Source organism: Pelobates fuscus, chromosome 8, assembly GCF_036172605.1.
Source record: "Pelobates fuscus isolate aPelFus1 chromosome 8, aPelFus1.pri, whole genome shotgun sequence".
In the NCBI taxonomy this organism is placed as follows: Eukaryota; Metazoa; Chordata; class Amphibia; order Anura; family Pelobatidae; genus Pelobates; species Pelobates fuscus.
The window spans coordinates 3,413,916-3,441,629 of NC_086324.1; the positions used below are offsets into that span (position 1 = coordinate 3,413,916).

Below are 27,714 nucleotides of genomic sequence, written 5' to 3' on the forward strand. Positions count from 1 at the left end.
AAAGGTAGATCTCCGGATATTGTAGAACTACAACTCCCATGATGCTTTGCATGCCTTTCAAATGGCAAAGCATCATGGAAGCTGTAGTTTTAAAACATCTGGGGATCTACCCTTTTTTGTACCCCTGGCTTATTGCATAATAATTATTACACTTCTTTTATTATATGACGGATTCCATATCACTGGATTACATGCTGTTAATTTGTGTTTATTTTGATAGCCTGCATAGTTCGGTATACGAACTCACCGGACACCTGAGACCTATCTTTTTCGTATACCGAACAAACTACTGAAGAGCCAGACCAACCAGGGCAGGTGTGTGCTGCTCATTGACCCTTTTCACCTTTGTTCGCACCTCAGTAACCGTAATTATCTCAACATTCTGAGCGGTCGGCTGGGTGGCCACCGTTCATATGGCTAAACACGTGGCGGCGGCCATCTTTAGCCGCAAACACCGCTAGAATTTCCACCTCCATAGAAGTTCGGTAAAATACGTGAGCACTGAATGGCGTTTGGTGGGAGCAAGCTCCCGAAACAAGGAATGTTCAATATTCAGAACACACCTTTAGGCATGGGGTATCCCCACAAATAATATGTCCCCTGATAGCCCCGATCTGGGTGACCAACATATTCAAATTAAACCCAGATCGGCTCAGGGGTTCTCAAAAAGTGTGGAAGTCTTTTGTGACCGGCTAACCGCAAGGTGCCTGCCCAAAATAATTCCAGGAGTTTGGGTGATTTTGCCGGTCTATTCAGTTAAGTGGCAAAAAACAAATAATTCCACGAATGGATTCCCCTGGCTCTTAGCAGTGATTGTTCCCCTTATTCGAATGCACAAAAGTACCTAATAGCGCTCTTCCAGCTATTCGGGAAATAGAGATCCAGCGTTCGCTTGTTGAGACCGGTGTTCAGGAAATCGAGTGTCCGATTTTAGTTCCAGACACTCGATGACCAAGTCCCGCTGCCTTTGTTCGCCTGAAAAAAGATGGCCGCCGTTTTCTCAGCCACGTGGCGTTCGGTATTACGAACGCTGGCCGCACAGATGGAGGGTTCAATAGAAGCATTCTTTGAAGTTTAAAGAGCCAGGGAAGAAATATTACACATAAAAGAGGGATTTCTTCACAATCACTATATTGGGGTTTCCATTTGTTTTGAGGGTATTTTTTATATGTTGTAAAAATGATGTTTTCTGTGCCTGGAGATAATTGAGTTTAGTGCAGTGCTTGACTCAATTATCTCCCAGGTACAGAGAAGGTATTAACCTATTTTGTATGGGAGTGAGAGCCAATGTAATTGTGTATATGTTTTTACTGTAGTCTACTCTCAGGTCCCCTTGCATGGGGATTGACATAAAAAGCCAGTGTGACTACCAATAAACCAGTTCCTGCCTACCCTCAACATAGAGTCTCATGTTTGTAGGGAACCGCTATAACTGCTATAATCACCAGCTCTTGTATTTGTCTGTGTATATTGTACGTTTCTCCACTAATTGTACAGCGCTGCGGAATCTGTTGGCGCTCTATAAATAGCAGTAATAATAATAAAATTTAAAAAAGAGCTATACCTTCCTTGGGATTTGAATAGGGGGAAAGAACATCTCTGGCGGCGAAACCCCTCATCCTCTCGGGGTGGCCGCCACATATTACAACTCATTGTATCGTTACCACTCTGTGTAATCATTGTGGGGCCTAGAGTATACTGGCACCGTGCCTCGGTTTAATTTCTAACCCTATCTCAGAAGCATTGACACATCAGAAATATTAAGAGTCAGGGAGAGCTAAGCCAACCCGGGCTCGGCGAACAATCCCACAGCACTCTTCACAAATGCTGTCCATGGAAGCTTTAATACCACGTTATAAATGTGTCTCAAATGGAAACCGTAATTGGATACCATGTAGAACTCACGGATTATATAAACCCATTGCTGAATGGTTTAATATTAAAACCAAGAGACGGTGCACAGGATTCTAGGCAACATTCTGTTTCTGTGGCGCGACCTATAACTTTTATTCTCAACATTCTATTGGTTATCGTACTAGTGGTGGTAGCCATGTTGCTAGTGTGTCCCTTTCAAATGAAACTTTGAACATGGCCAGACCTGTTACTACGAGGGAGCACTATAGAATCTTGCTATTTAATGAGATTTGTGCAGTGCATACATGCATTGGCTACTTGGTAGAGGTGGTATGGCCAATTTGATTGTAGAGCATAGATATCAGAAGGGATTAATTTAAAGTATATTGGGATGTGATAGATGGCAGAAGGTTTACAACTCATTGAAAGCAGTGAAATGTTACACATGAGTTGCCTCTGAGTCTCCTTCAGTGTAAACTGTGAAGTCCATTGTTTTGGACATAAGTACAAAGTGTCCAAGAAGAAAAAACTCACAGGCACTCCAACTTCAAGCCGCAGGCAGATTTACTATGACAGAATGCAACGCAACGTTTCGACCGGAAAGGTCTTTTTCAAGCTTGAAAAAGACCTTTCCGGTCGAAACGTTGCGTTGCATTCTGTCATAATAAATCTGCCTGCGGCTTGAAGTTGGAGTGCCTGTGAGTTTTTTCTTCTTGGACACTTTGTACTGGGATTGCTGGTCCTGCTCTGGAGCACCCTTGGCCGTTGGGACTGAGTGCGGTTCTTACTCTGCTCATAAGTACAAAGTGTGGCATATGTCCAGAATGGAAAAATTGCAATAAGGTCACAGGTGCAATTTTTATTTCTGTAGCGAGAGAGGAAATAAAGTCAAACGTTTCTTTCTATCTGGACTGATCTTGGTCTGAAACACAAGGGAAAGATCACTTATTGTTCCAATAAGATACGTCTCCATCCACCTATACCCCCTCTGGGCCGGCTTGGACACCCGAGATGAATTCAGAAGGTAGAAATCGAATTGATGTGCTTACAAGGGGCCAAGATCAAATTTTTTTGTTAGTTGCCAAGTTTCCTTGCCGGAGCTCCCCTAGGCAGAAGACTCTGTTACTTTTAAAGCCTAAAGTGAGTGAGTAATTAGGACTTCTGTTAATTTCTCCTTTTTATTTTTATCTGTTGATTGGTGTAAATTTGTAATTTTTTGTATGCACTGTCACTATTTGTTCATAATAAAATATTCCTTTATCTGGTAAAGACTCTCGTTACCTGAAGGTTTGTAATTGCATAGACATTGTGTTAAATTGTATTCGGTGGGTTTTTATTGTAATTTACTTGGGGGACCAAGGCAACCCATGTATAAATGGTCTTGGATGTTGCAGCATAAAAAAAACTAATTGTAATACTAATTAAATGTGATCAGTGTTAGGGTGGATTTTTATCATTATTTCGGGTCTAGTGCAGAATTGTAACTCTCACCACCAGTACCAAGTCGCGTGCACACTTGGAATAGGGTGCGTTCGTGACGAGACCAATTGCACAGCTCAGCTTTAAAATAACTATATACATCTTGGCTCACATTAGAAAAAACAAGAGTTGTAGCAATGTTTATCAATTATTAAATCATAAAACTATTTTTTTAAAACCAGGTTATCATGCAGTATGATTACTTTCACATGGAGTATTCTGTTTATTAAACATCATGGACCTAACACGGAGTGGGCCTTCGTAAATCCTGAGCTGCCAATCCCACACACTGCAGACATAGCAGCACCATATTCCCACAAACTGAGAACCAGAGCCATGTTATTCCACATATTACAGAGCATGAGATACTCCACATATTACAGAGCATGAGATACGCCACATATTACAGAGCATGAGATACTCCACATATTACAGAGCATGAGATACTCCACATATTACAGAGCATGAGATACTCCACATATTACAGAGTATGAGATACTCCACATATTACAGAGTATGAGATACTCCACATATTGCAGAGTATGAGATACTCCACATATTGCAGAGTATGAGATACTCCACATATTGCAGAGTATGAGATACTCCACATATTACAGAGTATGAGATACTCCACATATTACAGAGTATGAGATACTCCACATATTACAGAGCATGAGATACTCCACATATCACAGAGCATGAGATACTCCACATATTACAGAGTATGAGATACTCCACATATTACAGAGTATGAGATACTCCACATATTACAGAGCATGAGATACTCCACATATTACAGAGCATGAGATACTCCACATATTACAGAGCATGAGATACTCCACATATTACAGAGCATGAGATACTCCACATATTACAGAGTATGAGATACTCCACATATTACAGAGCATGAGATACTCCACATATTGCAGAGTATGAGATACTCCACATATTACAGAGCATGAGATACTCCACATATTACACAGAGCATGAGATACTCCACATATTACAGAGTTATTACAGAGTATGAGATACGCCACATATTACAGAGCATGAGATACTCCACATATTGCAGAGTATGAGATACTCCACATATCGCAGAGTTATTACAGAGTATGATATATCCTGCATATTACAGAGCATGAGATACTCCACATATTACAGAGTATGAGATACTCCACATATTACAGAGTATGAGATACTCCACATATTACAGAGTATGAGATACTCCACATATTACAGAGCATGAGATACTCCACATATTATAGAGTATGAGATACTCCACATATTACAGAGTATGAGATACTCCACATATTACAGAGCATGAGATACTCCACATATTACAGAGCATGAGATACTCCACATATTACAGAGCATGAGATACTCCACATATTACAGAGTATGAGATACTCCACATATTACAGAGTATGAGATACTCCACATATTACAGAGTATGAGATACTCCACATATTACAGAGTATGAGATACTCCACATATTACAGAGTATGAGATACTCCACATATTACAGAGCATGAGATACTCCACATATTACAGAGCATGAGATACTCCACATATTACAGAGTATGAGATACTCCACATATTACAGAGCATGAGATACTCCACATATTACAGAGCATGAGATACTCCACATATTACAGAGCATGAGATACTCCACATATTACAGAGCATGAGATACTCCACATATTACAGAGTATGAGATACTCCACATATTACAGAGCATGAGATACTCCACATATTACACAGAGCATGAGATACTCCACATATTACAGAGCATGAGATACTCCACATATTACAGAGTATGAGATACTCCACATATCACAGAGTTATTACAGAGTATGATATATCCTGCATATTACATACAGAGCTACTATAGCATATTATAAAGGAAATATTGGCACATGTCGTTTAGTCATATTTGAAGGATCAGTAGAATATTTAACTTTCTCCCAAACGGCCGGCACAAGGTGTCTGTAGAACTTCATCTTGCTTGATGATTAATTCATAAAGCTTGAAAAATATGCAAAGTGAGCCACAAATTGGCTGCTTGTACAGTACCTTCAAACGCTGCTAATTACCCACCTGGGACTGCGCTTAGTTTCAGCATACGAGGGAAGCTACGAGCAGTCACCATACTGTCACCCCGATGGGTCAAGGACCTGCTCTCTGAAACTTGTGTCAGCAGATTGAGCCATTCTGGGCAAATCTAAACAATATGTGGGAATGAAACCATTTCATCCCCGTCTGGCAGAGCTCAACAATAAGAAAACACACCTTGAGAGCAGAACATAAATAAACAAAATAAGAGAACGCTGGGCTAATCAAGGACACTGCAAGAAAAGCAAAAGAATTTCCATTCTCTGCAGCACACATCATTTAAAGGCACATAGGTCCCCATTAACAGCAAAACACAACCCATCCAGTGAACCCATTAATGATGCCCAAAGTGATATTACTAAGGATAATTACCTGGCATCCTGGTCACAAGTCCTGAGCAACACGTAACGGCAAACTGTACCAGCCACAGCTTCTAAAAGTCCCAATACAGTCCGAAATCACCAGCCCACCCCATCAGACCTCATTAAACAAACCAATCGCATGATATAGGAATTCCATCCTTCTTTTAGCCCCTACAAAAAGCTTCATTTAAAGGGTTACAAACAACAAAAAATAAAAACATTAAAAATATAGGTAATAATAATAATATATTTAAATATCAAACGTGGAGATTCCCATCTCTGAAATTCTTCCAATGTTAAAGCTTAAGAATACTTTCAATTTACATAGAATGTGACGGCAGATAAGAACCATTCGGCCCATCTAGTCTGCCCAATTTTCTAAATACTTTCATTAGTCCCTGGCCTTATCTTATAGTTAGGATAGCCTTATACCTATCCCACGCATGCTTAAACTCCTTTACTGTGTTAACCTCTATCACTTCAGCTGGAAGGCTATTCCATGCATCCACTACCCTCTCAGTAAAGTAATACTTCCTGATATTATTTTTAAACCTTTGTCCCTCTAATTTAAGACTATGTCCTCTTGTTGTGGTAGTTGTTCTTCTTTTAAATATAGTCTCCTCCTTTACTGTTTTGATTCCCTTTATGTATTTAAATGTTTCTATCATATCCCCCCCTGTCTCGTCTTTCCTCCATGCTATACATGTTAAGATCCTTTAACCTTTCCTGGTAAGTTTTATCCTGCAATCCATGAACCAGTTTAGTAGCCCTTCTCTGAACTCTCTCTAAGGTATCAATATCCTTCTGGAGATAGGGTCTCCAGTACTGCGTACAATACTCCAAGTGAGGTCTCACCAGTGTTCTGTACAATGGCATGAGCACTTCCCTCTTTCTACTGCTAATACCTCTCCCTATACAACCAAGCATTCTGCTAGCATTTCCTGCTGCTCTATTACATTGTCTGCCTACCTTTAAGTCCTCAGAAATAATCACCCCTAAATCCCTTTCCCCAAATGTTGAGGTTAGGACTCTATCAAATATTCTGTACTCTGCCCTTGGGTTTTTACGTCCAAGATGCATTATCTTGCACTTATCCACATTAAATGTCAGTTGCCACAACTCTGACCATTTTTCTAGTTTACCTAAATCATTTGCCATTTGGCTTATCCCTCCTGGAACATCAACCCTGTTACATATCTTCAGCAAAAAGACATACCTTACCATCAAGACCTTCTGCAATATCACTAATAAAAATATTAAAGAGAATGGGTCCAAGTACAGATCCCTGAGGTACCCCACTGGTGACAAGCCCAAGCTTCGAATATACTCCATTGACTACAACCCTCTGTTGCCTGTCACTCAGCCACTGCCTTACCCATTCAACAATATTGGAATCCAAACTCAAAGATTGCAGTTTATTGATAAGCCTTCTATGTGCAACAGTGTCAAAAGCCTTACTGAAATCTAGGTAAGCAATGTCTACTGCACCACCCTGATCTATAATTTTAGTTACCCAATCAAAAAAATCAATAAGATTAGTTTGGCATGATCTCCCTGAAGTAAACCCATGTTGTCTCTGTTCTTGAAATCCATGTGTTTTTAGATGTTCAACAATCCTATCCTTTAACATGGTTTCCATCACTTTCCCCACTACTGAAGTAAGGCTTACTGGCCTATAGTTGCCCGACTCCTCCCTACTACATTTATGTGAATGGGCACAACATTCGCTAACTTCCAATCTTCTGGGACTACTCCTGTTAACAATGATTGGTTAAATAAATCTGTTAATAGTTTTGCTAGTACACCACTAAGCTATTTTAATAACTTTGGGTGTACTCCATCAGGCCCCATATTTGTCTTTACTTTTGACAGTTGAAATAGAACCTCTTCCTCTGTAAACTCACGTGTAATAAATGACTCATTTATCCTTTTTTTCAACAGAGGTCCCTTTCCTTCATTTTCAGCTGTAAATACCGAACAAAAATATTCATTGAGGCAGTCAGCTAGACCTTTATCCTCTTCTACATACCTTCCTTCTTTGTTTTTAATCTAACTAATCCTTGTTTTACTTTTCTTTTCTCATTTATGTATCTAAAAAAAGTTTTGTCCCCCTTTTTTTACTGACTGTGCTATTTTCTCTTCTGTGTGTGATTTGGAAGCTCTTATAACTTGCTTAGCCTCTTTCTGCCTAATCTTATAGATCTGTCTGTCTTCCTCACTCTGTTTTTTTTTTTATAATTACTAAATGCTAACTTTGCTTTTTACGATTTTAGTTTTGTTCTCCCTGTGTTTTAATGTAGACAATAAAGAATGGATTATCAACCTAGGACTGGCCCGCTGGTGTCACATTCCCATTTTCTCAGACGTAGCAGAAGCCACATACACAGTGCCAACACGGTGTCCCCATTTTTATTTCCTGCCAATTTAATGGAGGAGACCGGGGGCCCTCTGTGGACATGAACAACAGGCTATATGCACTAAACAGCAGTCATTGGAAGAAAAGAACTTCACTGAGCTCAGGTCTCTATGGAAAGTCCGAACAGATAATGGGACATTCGAAGTGTACCAGGTTCCCTAGATCTAGATATCCCACTCTGGTATCTGCAGTGTTTGGCGCCTCCTTTCTTTAATTGATGGCTATTTGGATTGCGTCCCAGGCGTACGCCTGCAGCAGATTAATCCAGCCATATGTTTGTACATGCTGCACCCTTTATCACATTAATAAAAGCCTCTCCTTGGATAATGAGTTGGGCAATCTCTGGCACTCAAAGTATTCAGCTAAACACCGTCGGCAGGAGGCATTTTCTGTACGTAGCGATTCGCCACCAGTAAGGAAAGGGTTAACAAATCGCCAGTAACAGATAATTAGAAAGACTCAGCCGGAAGCGTTATACTGCCCTCCTCTGGCAATATCTACAATGTTCAGCCAATAGCAACATTTTATTTATATTGTAAGGGAGTGGTAAGTGATCATTTCTTAGAATGAGAAAATGTTTTAATGCCCACGTTACTAGCAGCTCAGGGACATTTGCACAGTGGCTGATTGGGTTAAAAATACTTTGCAAAGACAAAAATGGAATTGGGGGCACACAGAGATCATGCACGGTATTTTTATGTGTGCTGTTCTTTAATCTGTATTATGGGTTAAATACACTCACATACCTGAATGGGGCCTGACCATCGAGCTAGACCAGGCATCCCCAAACTCCGGCCCTCCAGATGTTGCTGAACTACAACTCCCATGATTCTATGAATGAAATAGATAGGCTGAGAATCATGGGAGTTGTAGTTCAGCAACATCTGGAGGGACGGAGTTATGGGAAGCCGGAGCTATATGGACGCACAGTTTTTTAGAAACTCTGCCAGGACATAAAATTCGTCCATATTGCCAGTGATCTGAGTGTTATTTTCTGACTACCGGTGCAGGTTTATGCTCCGATGCCGTAGCTGGTGCCAATTAAAGGCGGACATATTCGTAACACACGGAAACGGTAGTTCTGGGAGCTAAGGCTAACTTTGGATTCTAAACGAGGGAAGCTCCCTCATACTATGGTGCACCAGTCATTTGAAACACGACTGTAACGGATCCCCTATACTCCGAGTATACTCTGAGTACATTCGTTTTAAATCTCCTGAGTCCCAAGTGAAGCAGTGATTATAGCTCTGATATATACAAACATCAGCCAGACTTGATGAAGGGTACAAGAAGAATGTTTTATTATGGCCCAATAGCCAGCTTATATACACAGACCCCCAGCATGGGGTCTCTAGTAAGTAAGTAAGTAAGCGGGGAAGGAGACCTGAGACACAGATACCGGGTGCAGCCATCACACCAATCAGTGGATAACACCTGGACTAAGAACCGACCGGGTGCACCCGCTACACCATCCACAGCTGGGTAGTATCATACAGAGAAGATGACCAATTCTTCACTCTCGCTCCTGCACAGACGCCTAACAGGGAAGGACATTATGTAGCTGGGCCCGTGGAAAACAGGGGTGGGGCTGGGATAAAGCCTTTCTATGGTCCTTTCACAGTGCCCCCTTAAGCGGGCTTCCTACCCAGCTCTGGAATTGGAGGAATGTAATTTGCAAACTACAACTCCGATTATCCAGGCCTTAAATCAATGCTTACATTTTGCTCTGTTTCTTTCTGTGATTAGTTTTTATTCTATATTTTTACATCTAGAAAGTAACCCAGCAAGTGGCATTGTATCCTCTCGGTGGTCTTTACACACCATTGGCTCCTAATCCAAGTCTGATTGGTCTTTATCAAATCTGGTACTAAGTATCCGATTTGATAATTCGCATTTGTTGATATTTTTTATTCTCACGTTGCACTGAGACACCTTAAAAACAGAATGTGACGGCAGATAAGAACCATTCGGCCCATCTAGTCTTCCCAATTTTCTAAATACTTTCATTACCCTGGCCTTATCTTATAGTTAGGATAGCCTTGTGCCTAAACTCCTTCACTGTGTTATCCTCTACCAACTTAGCTGAAGGGCTATTCAATACATCCATTACGCTCTCTGTAAAATAATAAACGTACTCGACTATTTTAAAAAAATACCTGAGGTAATGTCTATGTGTATGCTACGTGTTACCTCTGACATACTATTTACTGTATATGTGCTTTCACTGGATTATTTAATTTGCCTCAAAAAAACACATTGTGGCGGACCAGGTATCAGTCCCTGAGGTTGCCCGAACCCATGTTTCGTTTTCCCGAACAATACCGTATCCCCTTGTTCGAGAACTGAACGGACCTTGTGTGGTCCCCCTCTTCATTGCTTTATTGACTTAGAACACCGAACTCAAGTGCTTTCCCTGGGCGGCCGCAGTTCATATAATCAAACGCAGATGGTCCAGTGCATGGACCATTTTGTCTCCTGAAAACAGGTAGTAGTACTTGGTCATTGAGTGCGTAGAACTAATGTCAGCTACACGTTCTCGTGAACCCCGGTCAGGATGGTACTGTTGCCTGTATACTTTCCAGACTAGGATCTACCAACTGGGGGGGAGCATTTACTACCAGAGCCAGGGGGAGCGTTCGTCCAGGAACTCCCGAACGAAGACCGACCACTGCCCTAGATTCTCTGGAACTCTTTTGGGGCATCACCTCGTGGCCAGTCAGTCAAAACTTCTACTGATTAGCGATCCCGTTCCACCGAACCAATCTGAGCGCTTTTCGAATATGCTGTGCGCTCAGACCCAGGCTCTTCGGGGATATAAGAATTGTGGGGTTCCTGTAATGTTTTATTATATTGATCCGTCTGGCCAACATGGAATCATGGCTAGAGCAGGATTACCAACACTTGCTCAGCTCAATTCGGCCCAAACATACCCTACAGGCAGAGCTGGGTGGCAGACCTAAACCTACAGCTGGAGAGACCTGGCGGAGGTACGCCCTGCTCTACCACCAGCTCTATAAGTAAAGTACCTCATCAACTGGTCCTGGGAAGAACCCCAGGCGGCAGGTGGAGATGGAACCGAGGTCTCTCCACTGGCCCTACAGGGATGCTGGGCAGCACTACAGCCAGAGTTACTGGGAGTAGGGACAGTCGGTCATACTCCCAGAGGCAGCCAGATATACTGGAAGAGGAGACAGCTGGTCCCTCTTCCCAATTACAGGGGGACCTTACAGACTGGTTCCGTGAGGATCCCCAACTGGTAGGTGGAGATGTGACCGAAGTCGCTCTACTGGCCCTACAGGGATGCTGGGCAGCCAGCCCAAATCCCCAACTACAGCCAGAGTTGCCGGGAGTAGGAACAGTCTGTCCAACTCCCCAGCGGCAGCTTACCTTACAGGGAAACGGGACAACCGGTCCCTCTCCCCAGCGGCAGCCGGAGATACCGGGAGAGGAGACAGCTGGTCTCTCTCCCCAACTACTGGGGGACAGCACCCCTGACCCCAATGGTACAGATGGGGCCGCGGTCACTGCAGCAGACCTACAGGGATACTGGACGGCCAATCCAGATACCCAACCAACCCCGCGGGAATACCAGGAGAAGGAGGTAGGCGATCTCTCCTCTCCACAACAGATTACCAACCAGGTCCTGGGGTTAGTGGATGAGACTGCAATACCCATTGGCCCCCTTGTTACAGGGCACAACTATGCACCAGTCCTCCCAGAAGAAGCGCTGGCACCAGGGCAGAGCGCAGTTGGCCTCTGCCCTCCCCTTGTCCTTAATCCAGGACCTGGCGACCCTCTCAACTACCCAGCTGTGACCCTGTCTGCGGGGAAGAGCACAGCTGGTCTCTGCCCACCGAGTAACCCCAACTACAAGCAGGAGAGCAACCAGAGACCAGGAATACCAGATGCCCACTTGACCGCTGGGGACATACAGGTCAGAGACGGACTACAGAAGCCACCAGAAGCAACCATAAGGAGTAGCTTATGGGTGGGCTACTCTACTAACTCAGGTACCGACCGACAGGAGGTCAGGTACCTGGTTAGTCTCCCCTCGATAGGGAAGATATGTGGCGAACAGAACCTCGCCACTGGTTCTTGGAGGGGCTAAATTACTTTAGCTAAATAAAGCAGTTTTAGTGTATAGATCATTCCCCTGCAATTTCACTGCTCAATTCACTGTCATTTAGGAGTTAAATCACTTTGTTTCTGTTTATGTAGCCCTAGCCACACCTCCCCTGGCTATGATTGACAGAGCCTGCATGAAAAAAAACAAAAAACTGGTTTCACTTTCAAACAGATGTAATTTACCTTAAATAATTGTATCTCAATCTCTAAATTGAACTTTAATCACATACAGGAGGCTCTTGCAGGGTCTAGCAAGCTATTAACATAGCAGGGGATAAGAAAATCTTAATTAAACATAACTTGCAATAAAGAAAGCCTAAATAGGGCTCTCTTTACAGGAAGTGTTTATGGAAGGCTGTGCAAGTCACATGCAGGGAGGTGTGACTAGGGTTCATAAACAAAGAGATTTAACTCCTAAATGGCAGAGGATTGAGCAGTGAGGCTGCAGGGGCATGTTCTATACACCAAAACTGCTTCATTAAGCTAAAGTTGTTCAGGTGACTATAGTGTCCCTTTAACACCTATTAACAACTTGGAACATTTCTCACCGCAGTGTTCTAATTGTTTGTCTGGGTGGCCGCAATGCCTATGGACAATCACAAGGTGGCCGCCATCTTGTTTGCATGAATGCAGGCAGCGGTGTTTGGGCATGAGCCTCATTGAACTAAAATCGGACACAAACTCTCGAACACCGCTGGACTTCCATCATCGCATGCGTTCGTTTCTATAAAACTTAGAAGGCCACTGTTCGGTGGGATCGTTCATCTGGATGAGGGGAACAAGCTCCAGGGTAAGACTATTGACTCTGTACGGTAGTTTGTTCGTTTTCAAACTACCAAACTAGACCGACCACAAGCCCTGATTCTCTGGAACTGTTTTGGGCATGGGACCATGCCTGCGGTCGGTCAAATAAACAGGAAATTCCTGAACCGATCTGGGTGATTTTTGGATATGTTGGTCATCCAGATCAGGGCTATCAGGGGATGTAACTTGTGGGATTTTATGTGTTTTGGGGGTACTTTTGGGGTATTGGGGAAAAAAATAGTTTTTCTGTACTTGTAGATAATTGGATTAGATTAGTACAGTTCCTGATCGATTTATCGCCCAGGCCCAGAGGAGGGATTGTCCGATTATGTATGGCAGTGTCATGTATTGTTCTGTGACTTTGTAATTCAGTCTTTCATCAGGTCCAGTTAGGAGTACCCTTTGTATGGAGATTTTCATTAAAGGCCAAGTGTGGTCACATTGAAGTCAGTCTACTTAACCCTCAACACCAGTGGTGTATTTAGGATTGTGCTGCCCTAGGCAGATGCCTTGTTTGCCTCGCAGAAGATACGTCTCTGATCAACACACAGCCTCATTGCGTGATTGCTATACCAGCTTCGGATTACTATACTGGCTATAATCACTGGCTCTTGTAAAAACTACACAGCCAGACCTGCTATACTGTCTTGGAGGAGAGGCCCAGGGTGGGAGGGGACGGAGAGACCCCAGCCAAGCTGCAGCGGCTAAGGGGCTACGGTGCTTATGGTGACTGGTGCGGTGCTTATAGTACTCAGGGCGACTAGGAAGCAGCAATTGGCGGAGGCACCCCGTTGGGGTGCCAGACGGTCCATCACAACTTTATTTCCTACAATTTGGAAATCTTGCTGATTTGGCTGATGTGTGAAGAGGCTGTACACAGTGGGGGAGGGGGGCAGGGAATAATTTTATTTATATTGTTAATTTGTGAATCACCTCTTTCTTATTTTGCTTAAATTAACATTAAAAGGTACTTGCATGAGGGGGCGGAGCCTAACTGTCAATGGAGTAGGACGTGTGTTCCCTCAGCTCTCTCACCCCGGGCACAAAATCCGCATCCATCAGCCTCCACAAAGGTGCAAAAAAGGTACCAAATTACCCACAGACAGCGACCACACTCACATGGGGGGCTCCAAAAAGAAAAAGGATTCAACCCAGTCCGTAGCCACGATGTTCCGCACAAAGGAAGGCAGGCAGCCATCTTGGGCCCAAAGCCAAGGAAACTCTGGCTCCGACTCAGAAGAGAGTGAGCTCGAGAGCACCCACACGACACCCCTCACTAAAGAGGACCTCCGGAAAATGCTGAAAGAAACATCGGCAGACATCAAGGCTTACACCACGGCGGCCCTTGAAAAGCAAATAGCAGGCCTCAAGGGCGACATCGAGGCGCTGGCCTCACGCACCGGCGATACAGAACGCGCACTTAAAGAAACGCAAACACAAGTGATGGACCACAACAGAGATATGGGGACACTAAAAGACAGAATCTTATTTCTGGAAGACGGATTAGAAGACCTGAATAATAGGTCTCGAAGGCAAAACATACGCATCAGAGGCCTAGCAGAATCTGTCCTGCCGGAGGCGATACTCCCCACCATCACAGCAGTATTCCAGTCCCTGCTACCGGACACCCCAGGGCAAGATATTTACATTGAAAGAGCCCACAGGGCACTGAGACCCCCGTTCCCTAACTCGAACACACCAAGAGACATCATCGTCAAACTGCTACATTTCCCGGTGAAAGAACAACTTATGAAGGCAGCCAGAGAGCACCCACCGACATACCAAGGGCAACAGCTTCAATTTTACCAGGACTTGGCCCCCTCAACACTACGGAAACGCCGGGATCTTAAGCCCCTCCCCACAGCCTTACTGGAAACCGGCTGGCGCTACACGTGGGGGCACCCCTTCAGAATAACGGTGAAGAAAGGGGATCAAACCTACTCCCTCCACCAAGTCTCAGACATGCGAGACTTCGCAACACATCTGGGGATACAACTGCGGTACCCAACGGCGGACCCTCAACTTACCAGGAATGAAAACTCAAGCCGACGAAGCGGTTCCCGCGCAAACATGGCGCACACACAGCCAAAGAAGAAAACTCCGACGGCCTCGCAAGAGCATCCACAAAGAGACACTTGAACGGCAGCGCCTGGCGCGCACAGGACTCTTTCATAAAACTCTACCTGAGTCTCGGCACTCACGCTCTGAACCGGGAATAAGGACACTACAAAACACTACAAGGCCGGTAGTATATATGTTGTTATACACTGTTATGCTTAAATAAGAGGTTAATGTTTGTTAATATTTATGTTCATGTTTATGCTAAACATAACCAAGTCAGTAAGGCTGCCGCTACAGGGTACAAACCAGGCTCGGGGTGCCGCACACCCACCTAACAAGCCAACAAGGGTTTCGAACCCCCTCAGGGGGACCAACGCACTTACCCACTAAACGCACAATGGGAACCAAGAAATACTGGTGTACAATAGCGCGGCTAGGCATCAGCCGAGGTTAACACGCTGAAAGACATACACAGGCTGGGTACACTCTACACCCATTAAGACCGGCACCCGCTAAATGTAGGGCAGCAACCCCCCATGAAACCTGTACTAAAAGCTCACTGCAATAATGGTCTTACAACGGTAACCCCGCACCAAGCACATGACGCGCAAATAACGGGGAATTGTCAGCACACGCCAAGCCCTGACTCGCAGACAAGCAAAACAGAGGTAGGAAAGTAAGGAAAAACGGGCCTCACAGATCACACCTGGGATACGGGGGTACCGATCCCTACAAGTAGGGGAAACAGAGGCACTAGGCAGAGGGCACAGGACACGCTACAAAATTAACCCCCTCAAAACAGCCACCAAGAGCCTGGACTCTCATACTACATTAAAAATTAGCGGCTGCCAAAATACAGGCAAAAACACGAGTCCATGCCTAACGACCAAAATTAGATCAAAGATCAAGCCTTGAAGGCGACACTTCCAAACAACCATTGAAGCCCAGAGGGCCTAGATGGTTCCAAGCCTCTAAGGCAGGGAGGAAGGGGGCCTCATCATCATCAACAACAAAAGAAGCTCTGGGAAACCCCACGCAACACCAACCAGAGCACAGGGAACCATACCACGTACCACAAACGCAAATAGTGGGAGATCGAGGGAAAAGAAAAGAAAAACCCCACCAAATAGCAGAAGTCCCAGGCAATAGCTAAGCCAGGAACACAATATGCACAAACCACACCTGGGCAAATGGGGGCTAGGAAAATGGGGGAAACGGGGTGCTGACGTACGACACTAGCATGCACAATACGAAACACCCCATTACAACCCAACCAGTACCCAGACACCCACCATGGGCACACGAGGTACAGACACCAAGAGCCTATTATAGAAATATATACGTATATATATGATGTTCAAACGTTTTGATAACATGTTGTATATTTTTGTTAAAGTTATGATACAAGTGTTACACCAACACCCCAAACGAAACTTGGCAGCCCGATGACAGAACACCAGCTCGCACACTGGAACATAAGGACCGACAGACAAGGGCAGGTTAGTTAACACTACTCACCGGCCACGACCACAAATACGCCACAACGTACACTAATACACAACCTCCAAACAGACGCAGCATGACCACACACACAAGAAAACAAACACAAGAAGAATAACATCGAAAAAAAAGAGATAACCACCGAAAACTAGCACAAACAAAACCCCAACACAGATACACTGACAAAACAAAGACCCCACACTGGACGACCCAAAAGCATGCAAACAAACGCAAAAGCCTCAGACTTACGCCAAGCACACAAACCCTAGAGATAGCCCTGTACTAATACAAAGCATAACTAGATATTCCACCCCAAGCACACTGCACTTACGGAGACGATACCACACACCCGGGGTAGAGAAGAGAGCGACACACTGTCACACTACTGCTTCCCTCCCCACATACTCTAAACGACCAAACACAACTATCCACATTCGGAACACACCAAAACATAAAGGCAACCACACGCATACATACTAACCACTGACAAACGCGACCCACACCGCCCACTCGACGCCTGGCAACTGACCGGTAAGACCAGGCCCTACCTGACACCTCCACCCACCAGCCCCATTGGTACAACCCTTCCCACACCACCCACATACCTTCCCCCAATAGCACTTCTCATCCACACCCCAATCCAACCCCCCTCCTCCCTACCAAAAACTCACGCACCACACACCAACGCGACCCCAAGCAGGAAGACAACCCACACGCAAGGACCATTGCAGCACCAACCAGCATGCCAGCCACTCTGACCTGCCTATCAATCAATTGCAAAGGCCTGAACAGCCCCTCCAAGAGACACCAGCTTATGAGATGGGCAAACAGAACCAAAGCCAACGTACTCCTACTACAGGAAACGCACTTCACTCGGGCCAAACAGTTCCCCCTCCTGAGCCGACACTACAAAATCAACCACTTTGCCAGCTCTCCACTAGAGAAACACAACGGGGTAGCCATTGTGCTACGGAAATCATGCCCCCTCTCCATACAACGGACAGTAGCGGACCCACAAGGCCGATACCTCACAGTCGCAGGCAAGATAGGCACACACTCATATGCTTTCACCACCCTGTACGCGCCAAACACCCCAACTAACACATTCTGGCAAACATTACAGGCTCACCTAGCCCTCTTCCCCTCCCACCACTCCATAATCGGCGGCGACTTCAACGCCACCCCATCACCCACAGTAGACAGACGCCGACCACAATCACACAGGCAAAATAGACAACCAACAGCAAAAGCAGATAAACTACTCTCAGCATTCATCTCACGCACACGCCTCATAGACGCATGGAGAGCCAAGCACCCCACAGCCCTAGACTACACCTTCTTTTCGCACCCACACCAATCACACTTCCGTATAGACCTCTTTCTCATATCACCATCACTGGCGCCCATGGCTCAAAACACAGCAATAGGCCCCATCACATGGTCAGACCATGCCGAAATAACACTAACGCTTAACCTACCAGGAACGGCGAGACCCTGGACATGGCGCCTAAACCCACTCCTCTTACACAACCCACTGATCAGACAATCGATTGACAAAGCCATAATTGAATACTTCCAAATTAACAAAGACACTGCAACCTCCGAAGGGAACCTCTGGGCAGCACACAAAGCTGTAATTAGGGGAGCCTTAATTAACCAAGCAACGATACACAAAAAAAAGCAGGTAGCTCTCCTAGAACAAACATTGCAAACCTTAAGATCCCTGGAGGCCAAACATAAAATAGACCCAACACAAGAGCTTAACGAGCAAATCAAAAATTGCCAAACCAAGATTAAAGAATACATGGCGAAAGACTCGACCAAAGCGCTACTCTGGACAAAACAGCTTTACTATGACAAAGCTAACAAAGCTGACACATTGCTCGCCCGCAAACTCAAACAACGTCACGAAAATAAACAGATACATAAAATAACTACCCCAAGTGGGGAAATCACAGAAGCTCCTGAAAGAATCGCCAGAATCTTTCAAGACTACTTCAGAACCCTATATGACCACTCTCCAGAAACACGACACCACCCTACAATGGCCAAAACACTAATAGACCAATACCTAACCCAAGTACCACTACCCTCTCTAGCCACAGAAGCGGCACAGGCCCTAGCAAGCCCCATAACACCAGAAGAACTCGCAGGAAAGATAAAAGCGCTAAAACCCAACAAGAGCCCAGGCCCAGACGGGTTCACGGGGTTATATTACAAGACATTCGCCCCCATCCTAATCCCACACCTTTGCACACTATACAACACCATACTGCAGGGAGACCAACTACCGAAAGAAATGCTACAAGCGAATGTATGCCTCCTACCCAAACCTAATAAAACAAATCTCGAACCTGGACACTACCGACCAATCTCACTCCTAAATGTGGATATTAAATTATTCACCAAAATCCTCGCAGACCGCCTAAGTCCCAACCTACCCAAACTAATACACCCAGATCAAGTGGGCTTCATACCGACACGACAGGCAAGCGACAATACAAGACGGACATATAACCTCATCTGGACAGCCCACACGAAACACATCCCAGCTCTCTTCCCATCACTGGACGCAGAAAAGGCATTTGACAGTTATGGCCCTTCCTATTCGCCACCTTAGAAAAATTCGGACTCCCACAAAGATTCATAAAAGCTTTACAAGTACTCTATGCCTCACCACAAGCTCACCTCCTCCTCCCGCTCACACACCCCCCGACCTTCACAATCCATAACGGTACACGTCAGGGATGTCCACTCTCCCCAGTGCTCTTCGCTTTGTCCCTAGAACCACTCCTACAAACTCTCAGACTCAATAGGGACGTAAAAGGAATGAAAATACGTAAAGAAGAATATAAAACGGCGGCATATGCAGACGACCTGCTCCTCACAATCACAGAACCAGCAACATCCCTACCACCACTCCTCGACGCCCTAAACGCATACGCCAAGGTCTCGGGATACAAGCTCAACATCAACAAAACAGAGGCCCTCCCAATACACATAGACCCCACCACCAAGACAGCCATACACGACATATACCCTTTCGACCTCACACTCACTCATATAAAATATCTGGGTATAACCATCCCGGCAGACCTTTCACGCTGCTACGACCTGAATTACACACCCACGATACAAAACATCGCCCGCGACATAGAGAGATGCCAAAATATGCCGATATCCTGGCTAGGACGGTTGGCATCTGTCAAAATGAATGCCTTACCGCGACTTTTATACCTGTTCCAAACTCTTCCGATCCCAATACGCTCCACAGATTTCAAACAGTTGCAAACTCAGATTGATAAATTTATATGGGCTAACAGACGCGCCAGAATAAAAAGACAAACCCTATACATACCCAACAAACAAGGCGGTCTAGGCCTACCACACCTCACCCACTATTATCAGGCGGCACAATTAACACAAGCACAGAATTGGCATGTACCAGCAGGGACAAAGAGATGGGTCGATTTAGAACACGACATTTTTGGCAGGGATTTCCCCTCCATGTATATATGGCTACCCGGACCGGCGAGACCCCCCCTACCCCAAACATCCCCAGCAATCCTAAATACTATCAAGATATGGGATAAAATAACACGGAACAGTGGAATGACAACCCAACCATCACCGCTAACCCCCATACTTTGGAACACACAATTCCCACCGGGCATGACGCCCAAAGATTTTACCCGCTTCGAAGATAATGACCTCACTAGGCTATACCACTTCTACAAAGACAGCCAACCGATCCCATTCACAGAACTTCCACAAACCACTCCTTTCTGCACCTTTGACATGTTCCGCCACTTACAAATAAAGAGCTTTCTGGAAACACCGACAATAAAACAGGGGGGGGGGACCAGAATGAAGACGCTGTTTGAAAAACAATGCTTACAAACACCAGCATGTAAAGGCCAAATCTCAGAGATATACTCACACATAATACAACACATTAAAGACGGAGCACTCACATACGTGTCGGCTTGGGAGAGGGACATAGGCCCGGAGGAAGACCCATCAGACTGGGCAGATATATGGGAAGCCACAGCTACCATCTCAATATGCGTTAACCATAAAGAACAAGCTTACAAGACGCTTGTTGAGTTTCACCCCCCTAAAACTCAAACAGATGGGCAGGTCAGATGACGATGCATGCTGGAAGGGTTGTGGACAGAAGGGAACGTACCTCCACATGTGGTGGGAGTGTCCCCACACAGCGCAGCTATGGCAACAGACAGCCACCATGGTATCACAGGTCTTACATACAAACATCCCAATGGACCCATGGATATGGCTCTTGTCCAAACCCCTGGCAGGCACTCCAAGGGCCCAAAACAAACTCATCGCCAAAATTGCCCTGGCCACTAGAAGAGCAATTGCAGAAAAATGGGGGAGCCCGGATACTCCAACAATAGACACAATCAAGCGGAAAATCAAAGACACCATAAAAATGGACGAAATGTCCGCCCTATTACATGACACAACCAAACACTTCAACAAGATTTGGGACCCTTGGTTCTACGAATTCCCAACCCTACCTTAAACACCAGGAAGGGGACAATTCCCACACGTTGATGCAACAGACACACTTACCGCAAGACATGGGTCAACTCATAACACATCCCCCGATGCAAAACCCACCCACTAACCACACAAACCACCCCTTCATAAGGAGACTAATTACTAACAACCGACACCCGAAAACACCAAGAAAATAACAAAGGGCAAAACCACTCCAGAACCACGTAAGCAAAAGGGGGAGAAAGTGAACACATGGAACAGTTCACTTAGGGCAAATGACAAATAGCCACCCTCTAACCAAAGGGGAGCAAGACAAAACGGCCTATCCCAAGGGACGCACAACGCAACCCCAACACACTCCAGATCGAAACTATAACACAACACTAAACAACAACAAAGAAGACCACACACATACCATCCAAAAGGCTACACAAGCTCACAAGCGACAGAGACGAACAATCGTACACACGCCCCTCAACCCACACCTTTCCACACCCACGGACACCAAAGAGAAGTGCTACAACCCAACAATCCAAACCTACCTACCCGTAAACTCATGTAACCGAAAGGTACACGACAAACACGACCCAAAACCTAGCAAGAAGATATTACATGAGATTAAAGACTAAAGGGCAAAACAACAGGGTACCCTACCCCCCCTTCCCCTTTTCTTTCTGTACCCCACCCCATCCAGTAGACAATGAAAATACCACGTAGAACACAAAGGAAGCAACGGGTAAATACACACATAAACGCAAACACCCAAAAGAATGATGTAACCAAATGTATTGGAAATGGCAAGAAAAACTAATGCACACGCTGTATGATACAAACTGTAACGGTCTACTCCCTCTTCCTCTTCTGTATCCCCACCCCCCAGAAAAACAAAAGAAAACTGAAAACTTTATAAATAAAGAATTTATAAAAAAAAAAAAAGTTACTTGCATTTAGCAAAAGGAAGATGAAGAGATTTTCTTGTGACTCCATACAGACACTGTGTTATCACTATCATATTATATAGCATCGCACAAGGAATATGGACTATAACTACTATGAAACCAGTACAGTTACACATTCCCACCTACAGGGTGCAGACTGGAGGGTGGCCGACTCGAACATGGCACAGCAGTTTACTGCTGAAACAATTGATGAAATTGGTTATTAACACAGCCATTTATTAATAACAGAAATACGCTTTTAAATAAATCCTCTTACCCACTCCTGCCTGTCGTAGAGTGTGTTCTTCATGTAGAATCAGTTTGTTGTCTTCTTCCAAACCCACCACCAATTCATTGGTCTACAGGAAAAGGCAAGGTAGTATAAAAGATGTTGGTACTGCACTCAGGGTACAAACCCTAATTCGAAGCTCCCTCAAGAAGGAACCACTCACCCCTCGATAAATCCAAGAATCACACACATCCAGACTCATAGTTCCACTCTCATGCATTAAGACTAATAGGACCTCACAGCCATGGCAATACGGTTTACTGCGTATTTTTAAAAGAAGAAAAACTACCACTACCAGGCATTGAAAGCCATGTTTCAGTGTTTGCAGATGACAAAACTCTGTAAAGTAATAAAATGTGAGCAGGATATTGCTTTGCTGCAGAGGGATTTGGATAGATTGGGGGACTGGGCACTAAAATGGCAGATGAAATTTAACGTTGAGAAATGCAAAGTTATGCACTTCGGGGTCAAGAATGCACAAGCAAATACACCCTAAATGGTAGTGAACTAGGGATAACCACACACGAGAAGGATTTGGGGAATTGTTATAGACAACAAATTAGGTAGCAATATGCAATGTCAATCTGCCGTTGCTAAGGCCAGTAAGGTTTTGTCATTTATAAATAGGGGCATAAATTCTCGGGATGAAAATATAATTTTGCCTCTTTATAAATCGCTGGTAAGACCACACCTTGAGTATGCTGTGCAATTTGGGGCACCTGTTCTAAAGAAGGATATCATGGCACTAGAAAAAGTGCAGAGACGAGCTACAAAATTGATAAAAGGAAAGGGAGCATTTTAGTTACGAAGAAAGGTTTCTTTAGTTGGAAAAACGGCGCCTCAGAGAGGATATGATAACATTATACAAATATATTCGGGGCCAGTACAAACCATTATCTGTAAATCTATTCATAAACAGGGCTTTACATAGGACACGAGGTCACACATTTAGACTGGAAGAAAGGAGATTTCATCTAAGGCAAAGAAAAGGTTTTTTTTACAGTAAGAGCAATAAGGATATGGAATTCTCTACCTGAAGAGGTGGTTTTATCAGAGTCCGTACAGATGTTTAAACTGCAATTAGATAAATACTTGCAAAAAGATAATACTTGCAAAGGGATATAATTTCTAATTAGTGGGGTAATAGCTGCTTGATCCAAGGAGACATCGGACTGCTGTTTTGGGGTCAAGAAGGATTTTTTTCCTAGTTTGTTGCAAAATTGGAAGCGCTTCAGACTGGGGTTTTTGCCTTCTTTTGGATCAACAGCAAAAACATACAGGTGATATTCGAAAAATTAGAATATCGTGCAAAAGTTCATTTATTTCAGTAATGCAACGTAAAAGGGGAATCTAATATATGAGATAGACGCATTACATGCAAAGCAAGATACCGGTAGTTTAAGCCGTGATTTGTCATACGTGCGATGATTATGGCTTACAGCTCATGAAAAGCCCAAATCCACAATCTCAGTAAATTAGAATATTACATGCAATCAATAAAACATGGAGTGTACATAGAACAATATCGGACCTCTGAAAAGTATAAGCATGCATATGGACTCAGTACTTGGTTTGGGCCCCTTTTGCAGCCATTACTGCCTCAATGCGGCGTAGCATAGAAGCGATCAGCCTGTGGCACTGCTGAGGTGTTACGGAAAACCAGGATGCTTCAATAGCGGCCTTTGCTCTTCTGCATTGTTCGGTCTCATGTCTCTCATCTTTCTCTTGGCAATGACCCATAGATTCTCTATGGGGTTTAGGTCAGGCGAGTTTGCTGGCCAATCAAGCACAGTAATCCCACGGTCATTGAACCAGGCTTTGGTGCTTTTTTGGGCCGGTGCCAAGTCCTGCTGGAAAATTAAGTCTGCATCCCCAAATCAACACAGACTGTGGAAACTTCACACTGGACTTCAAGCATCTTGCAGTGTGTGCCTCTCCATTCCTCCTCCAGACTCTGGGTCCTTGCTTTCCAAATGAGATGCAAAAGTTGCTCTCATTAGAAAAGAGGACTTTGGACCACTGAGCAACAGACCAGGTCTGTTTTTCTTTAGCCCAGGTAAGACGCTTCTGACGTTGTTTGTTGTTCAGGAGCGGCTTGACAAGAGGCATACGACATCTGAAGCCCATGGCCAGGATCCGTCTGTGTGTGGTGGCTCTCGATGCACTGACTCCAGCCTCAGTCCACACCTTCAGAAAGTCCCTAAAACTTTTGAATGGCCTTTTCCTGACAATCCTCTCCAGGCTGTGGTCATCCCTGCTGCTTGTGCACCTTTTTCTTCCACACTTTTCCCTTCCACATAACTTTCTATTAATGTGCTTTGATACAGCACTTTGGGAACATCCAACTTCCTTAGCAATTACCTTTTGAGGCTTTCCCTCCTTATGGAGGGTGTCAATGATGGTTTTCTGCACAACTGTCCGGTCAGCAGCCTTCCCCATGATTGTGATTCCTACTGAACCAGACTGAGAGACCATTTAAAGGCTCAAAAAACCCTTTGCAGGTGTTATGACTTACTTAGCTGATTAGAGTGGGACACTGTGAGACTAGAATATTGCACCTTTTCACAATATTCTAATTTACTGAGATTGTGGATTTGGGGTTTTCATGAGCTGTAAGCCATAATCATCGCACGTATGACAAATCACGGCTTGAACTATCTTGCTTTGCATGTAATGCGTCTATCTCATATATTAGTTTCCCCTTTTAAGTTGCAGTACTGAAATAAATGAACAATATTCAAATTTTTCGAGTATCCCCTGTATGTGAAGAAGGCTGAACTTGATGGACCCAAATCTCTTTGCAGCTATGTAACAAGAGGACATTAGAGGGGCAATGGTTTAAAAATAATATCAGGAAGTATTACTTTACTGTGAGGGTAGTGGATGCATGGAATAGCCTTCCAGCTGAAGTGGTAGAGGTTAAAGGGAAACTCCAGTGCCAGGAAAACAATCCGTTTTCCTGGCACTGGAGGGTCCCTCTCTCATACGTACGCCTGCGCATTAGCGCTCCCCATAGGAAAGCATTGAAAAAGATTTTCAATCCTTTCCTATGGGGAAATGAGCGACGCTGGAGGTCCTCACACAGCGTGAAGACGTCCAGCGACGCTCTAGCAAGGAAAAGCCTTGCTACAAATCAGGAAGTGACCTCTAGTGGCTGTCTAGTAGACAGCCACTAGAGGTTAAGTTAACCCTGCAAGGTAATTATTGCAGTTTATAAAAAACTGCAATAATTACACTTGCAGGGTTAGGAGTAGTGGGAGTTGGCACCCAGACCACTCTAATGAGCAGAAGTGGTCTGGGTGCCTGGAGTGTCCCTTTAACACAGTAAAGGAGTTTAAGCATGCGTATGATAGGCATAAGGTTATCCTAACTATAAGATAAGGCCAGGGACTAATGAAAGTATTTTGAAATATTGGGCAGACTAGAAGGGCCGAATGCTTCTTATCTGCCATCACATTCTGTATTTCTATGTATTTAGTAGGGGTCAACTCAGTATTTTTTCAGGGCTGATGCCAATACAGATTATCAGTCGCCTTTCGGGCTGATTGCCAATAACTAGTGCGGATATTCTGTACACTTGATTTAATGATTTATAGAATGTAAGCTCGTTCCTATAGAATGTAAGCTCGTTTGAGCAGGGTCCTCTTCAACCTATTGTTCCTGTAAGTTTATTTGTAATTGTCCTATTTATAGTTAAATCCCCCTCTCATAATATTGTAAAGCGCTACGGAATCTGTTGGCGCTATATAAATGGCAATAATAAATAAATAAATAAATAATTTCAAAAAGCAACACCATTTCTACACAAATCTGGCATTAACGGAACATGCTCACAGCAATCACACTCCTATCATACTCCGGCAGCCAGTACACGCTGGGATCAGAGAGATCCCAGCATGTACAGTGCTGTTACCATCCTAAACCTTAAAATAAAGTACAAAAAAACCAACAGATTGTGAATACAAAAACGGGAAGCAAGACCTGCTGATGAATCCGATATCAATCATTCAGAACAAATAATAAACCATCACACCAAAAATGGATACAAAGTGTGTAACGATAAATTGTAAATACAATGTCTCAATAAGTCACTAAGATGGAAACACTGTCACAGTGTGTTTTATGTTACAAAGTTAAAAGATAATGGAACACGAATTTTAAAAAGCGCGATGATACATAGTATCTTTTAGCGTATTCCTGCGTGTAAAAATAATTCTCATAAGAACAAGGAAAGAATTATAAAATAAACCCCAAAACAAAACCAATAGAAATACAATAGCTGATCAATAAACAATAGCGGAGGGTAGGTAGTTAGAAAATAGGAGGAGTTTATATAGCAAATGCACAAAAATGGAACAAATGGAAAGATGCATGAAAAAAGCGAAATAAAAACAAGCAGATAATAAGACGACATATAAAGTATATTCAGATATTAGGATAAGGTTTATTTAGAAAGCATTTATTCAGACGTTCTTGATCGAGGCTATGGAAATTACAAAGTTCTTTTCTCTCCTCTCCAACGGGTGAAGACCGGTTTGAAACATCTGGAGAGATTTTTTAATATTCCCTATGTGCTCTCCAAGTCGTTTGGTACATTTACCGCTTGTATAAGGGAGACAGATCGGTTACCTCTGCTTACTATATGGTTTAAAGTGAATGGAATATATTTATTATAGCGGTACGGCAGCGGCCAGCACTTTGTGTGTAATTCGTGTTACATTATCTTTTAACTTTGTAACATAAAACACACTGTGACAGTGTTTCCATCTTAGTGACTTATTGGGACATTGTATTTACAATTTATCGTTACACACTTTGTATCCATTTTTGGCGTGATAGTTTATTATTTGATATTGGATACATCAGCTCCTGTTTGATACGTTAGTTTTTTTACACTAATCATGTATTATATGAAATTACAGGCAGAGAGCAGGTAAATATGTAGATATACCTTCGATCCGTGAGCCTGGTGGATTATCTTCATTTTATCTGTATGGAGAGAGAATTACTATTGATGAACTGGCAGGTGATTCCACAAGTATTGAATAGAGCATATAAAAAAACACAGCGAAACGCAGAGCATATAAAACACACAGCCTAACGCAGCGCATATACAATGCACAGCGAAATGCAACGCATATACAACGCACAGCGCAGCGTGTATACAACGCACAGCGAAACGCAGCGCGTATACAAGCACAGCGAAACGCAGCGCGCATATACAACGCACAGCCTAACGCAGCACATATA

At 44.0% G+C, this 27,714-nt stretch overlaps 2 protein-coding genes across 5 annotated transcripts in view; one reads left to right on the top strand and one right to left on the bottom strand.

Moving 5' to 3' along the window:
• Positions 1-27,714, top strand: part of STEAP3 (STEAP3 metalloreductase) — a 215,547-nt gene that overhangs the window by 44,578 nt on the left and 143,255 nt on the right. The gene's annotated exons all lie outside the window — the stretch shown is intronic.
• Positions 1-27,714, bottom strand: part of C8H2orf76 (chromosome 8 C2orf76 homolog) — a 42,051-nt gene that overhangs the window by 1,136 nt on the left and 13,201 nt on the right. For both annotated transcript variants that reach the window (XM_063429149.1, XM_063429148.1), the window contains exons 4-5: positions 27,416-27,453; positions 22,453-22,534 (exon numbers count right to left, since the gene is read on the bottom strand). In XM_063429149.1, the coding sequence (XP_063285219.1) occupies positions 22,453-22,534; positions 27,416-27,453 (120 nt within the window). The remainder of the gene's footprint in view (positions 1-22,452; positions 22,535-27,415; positions 27,454-27,714) is intronic.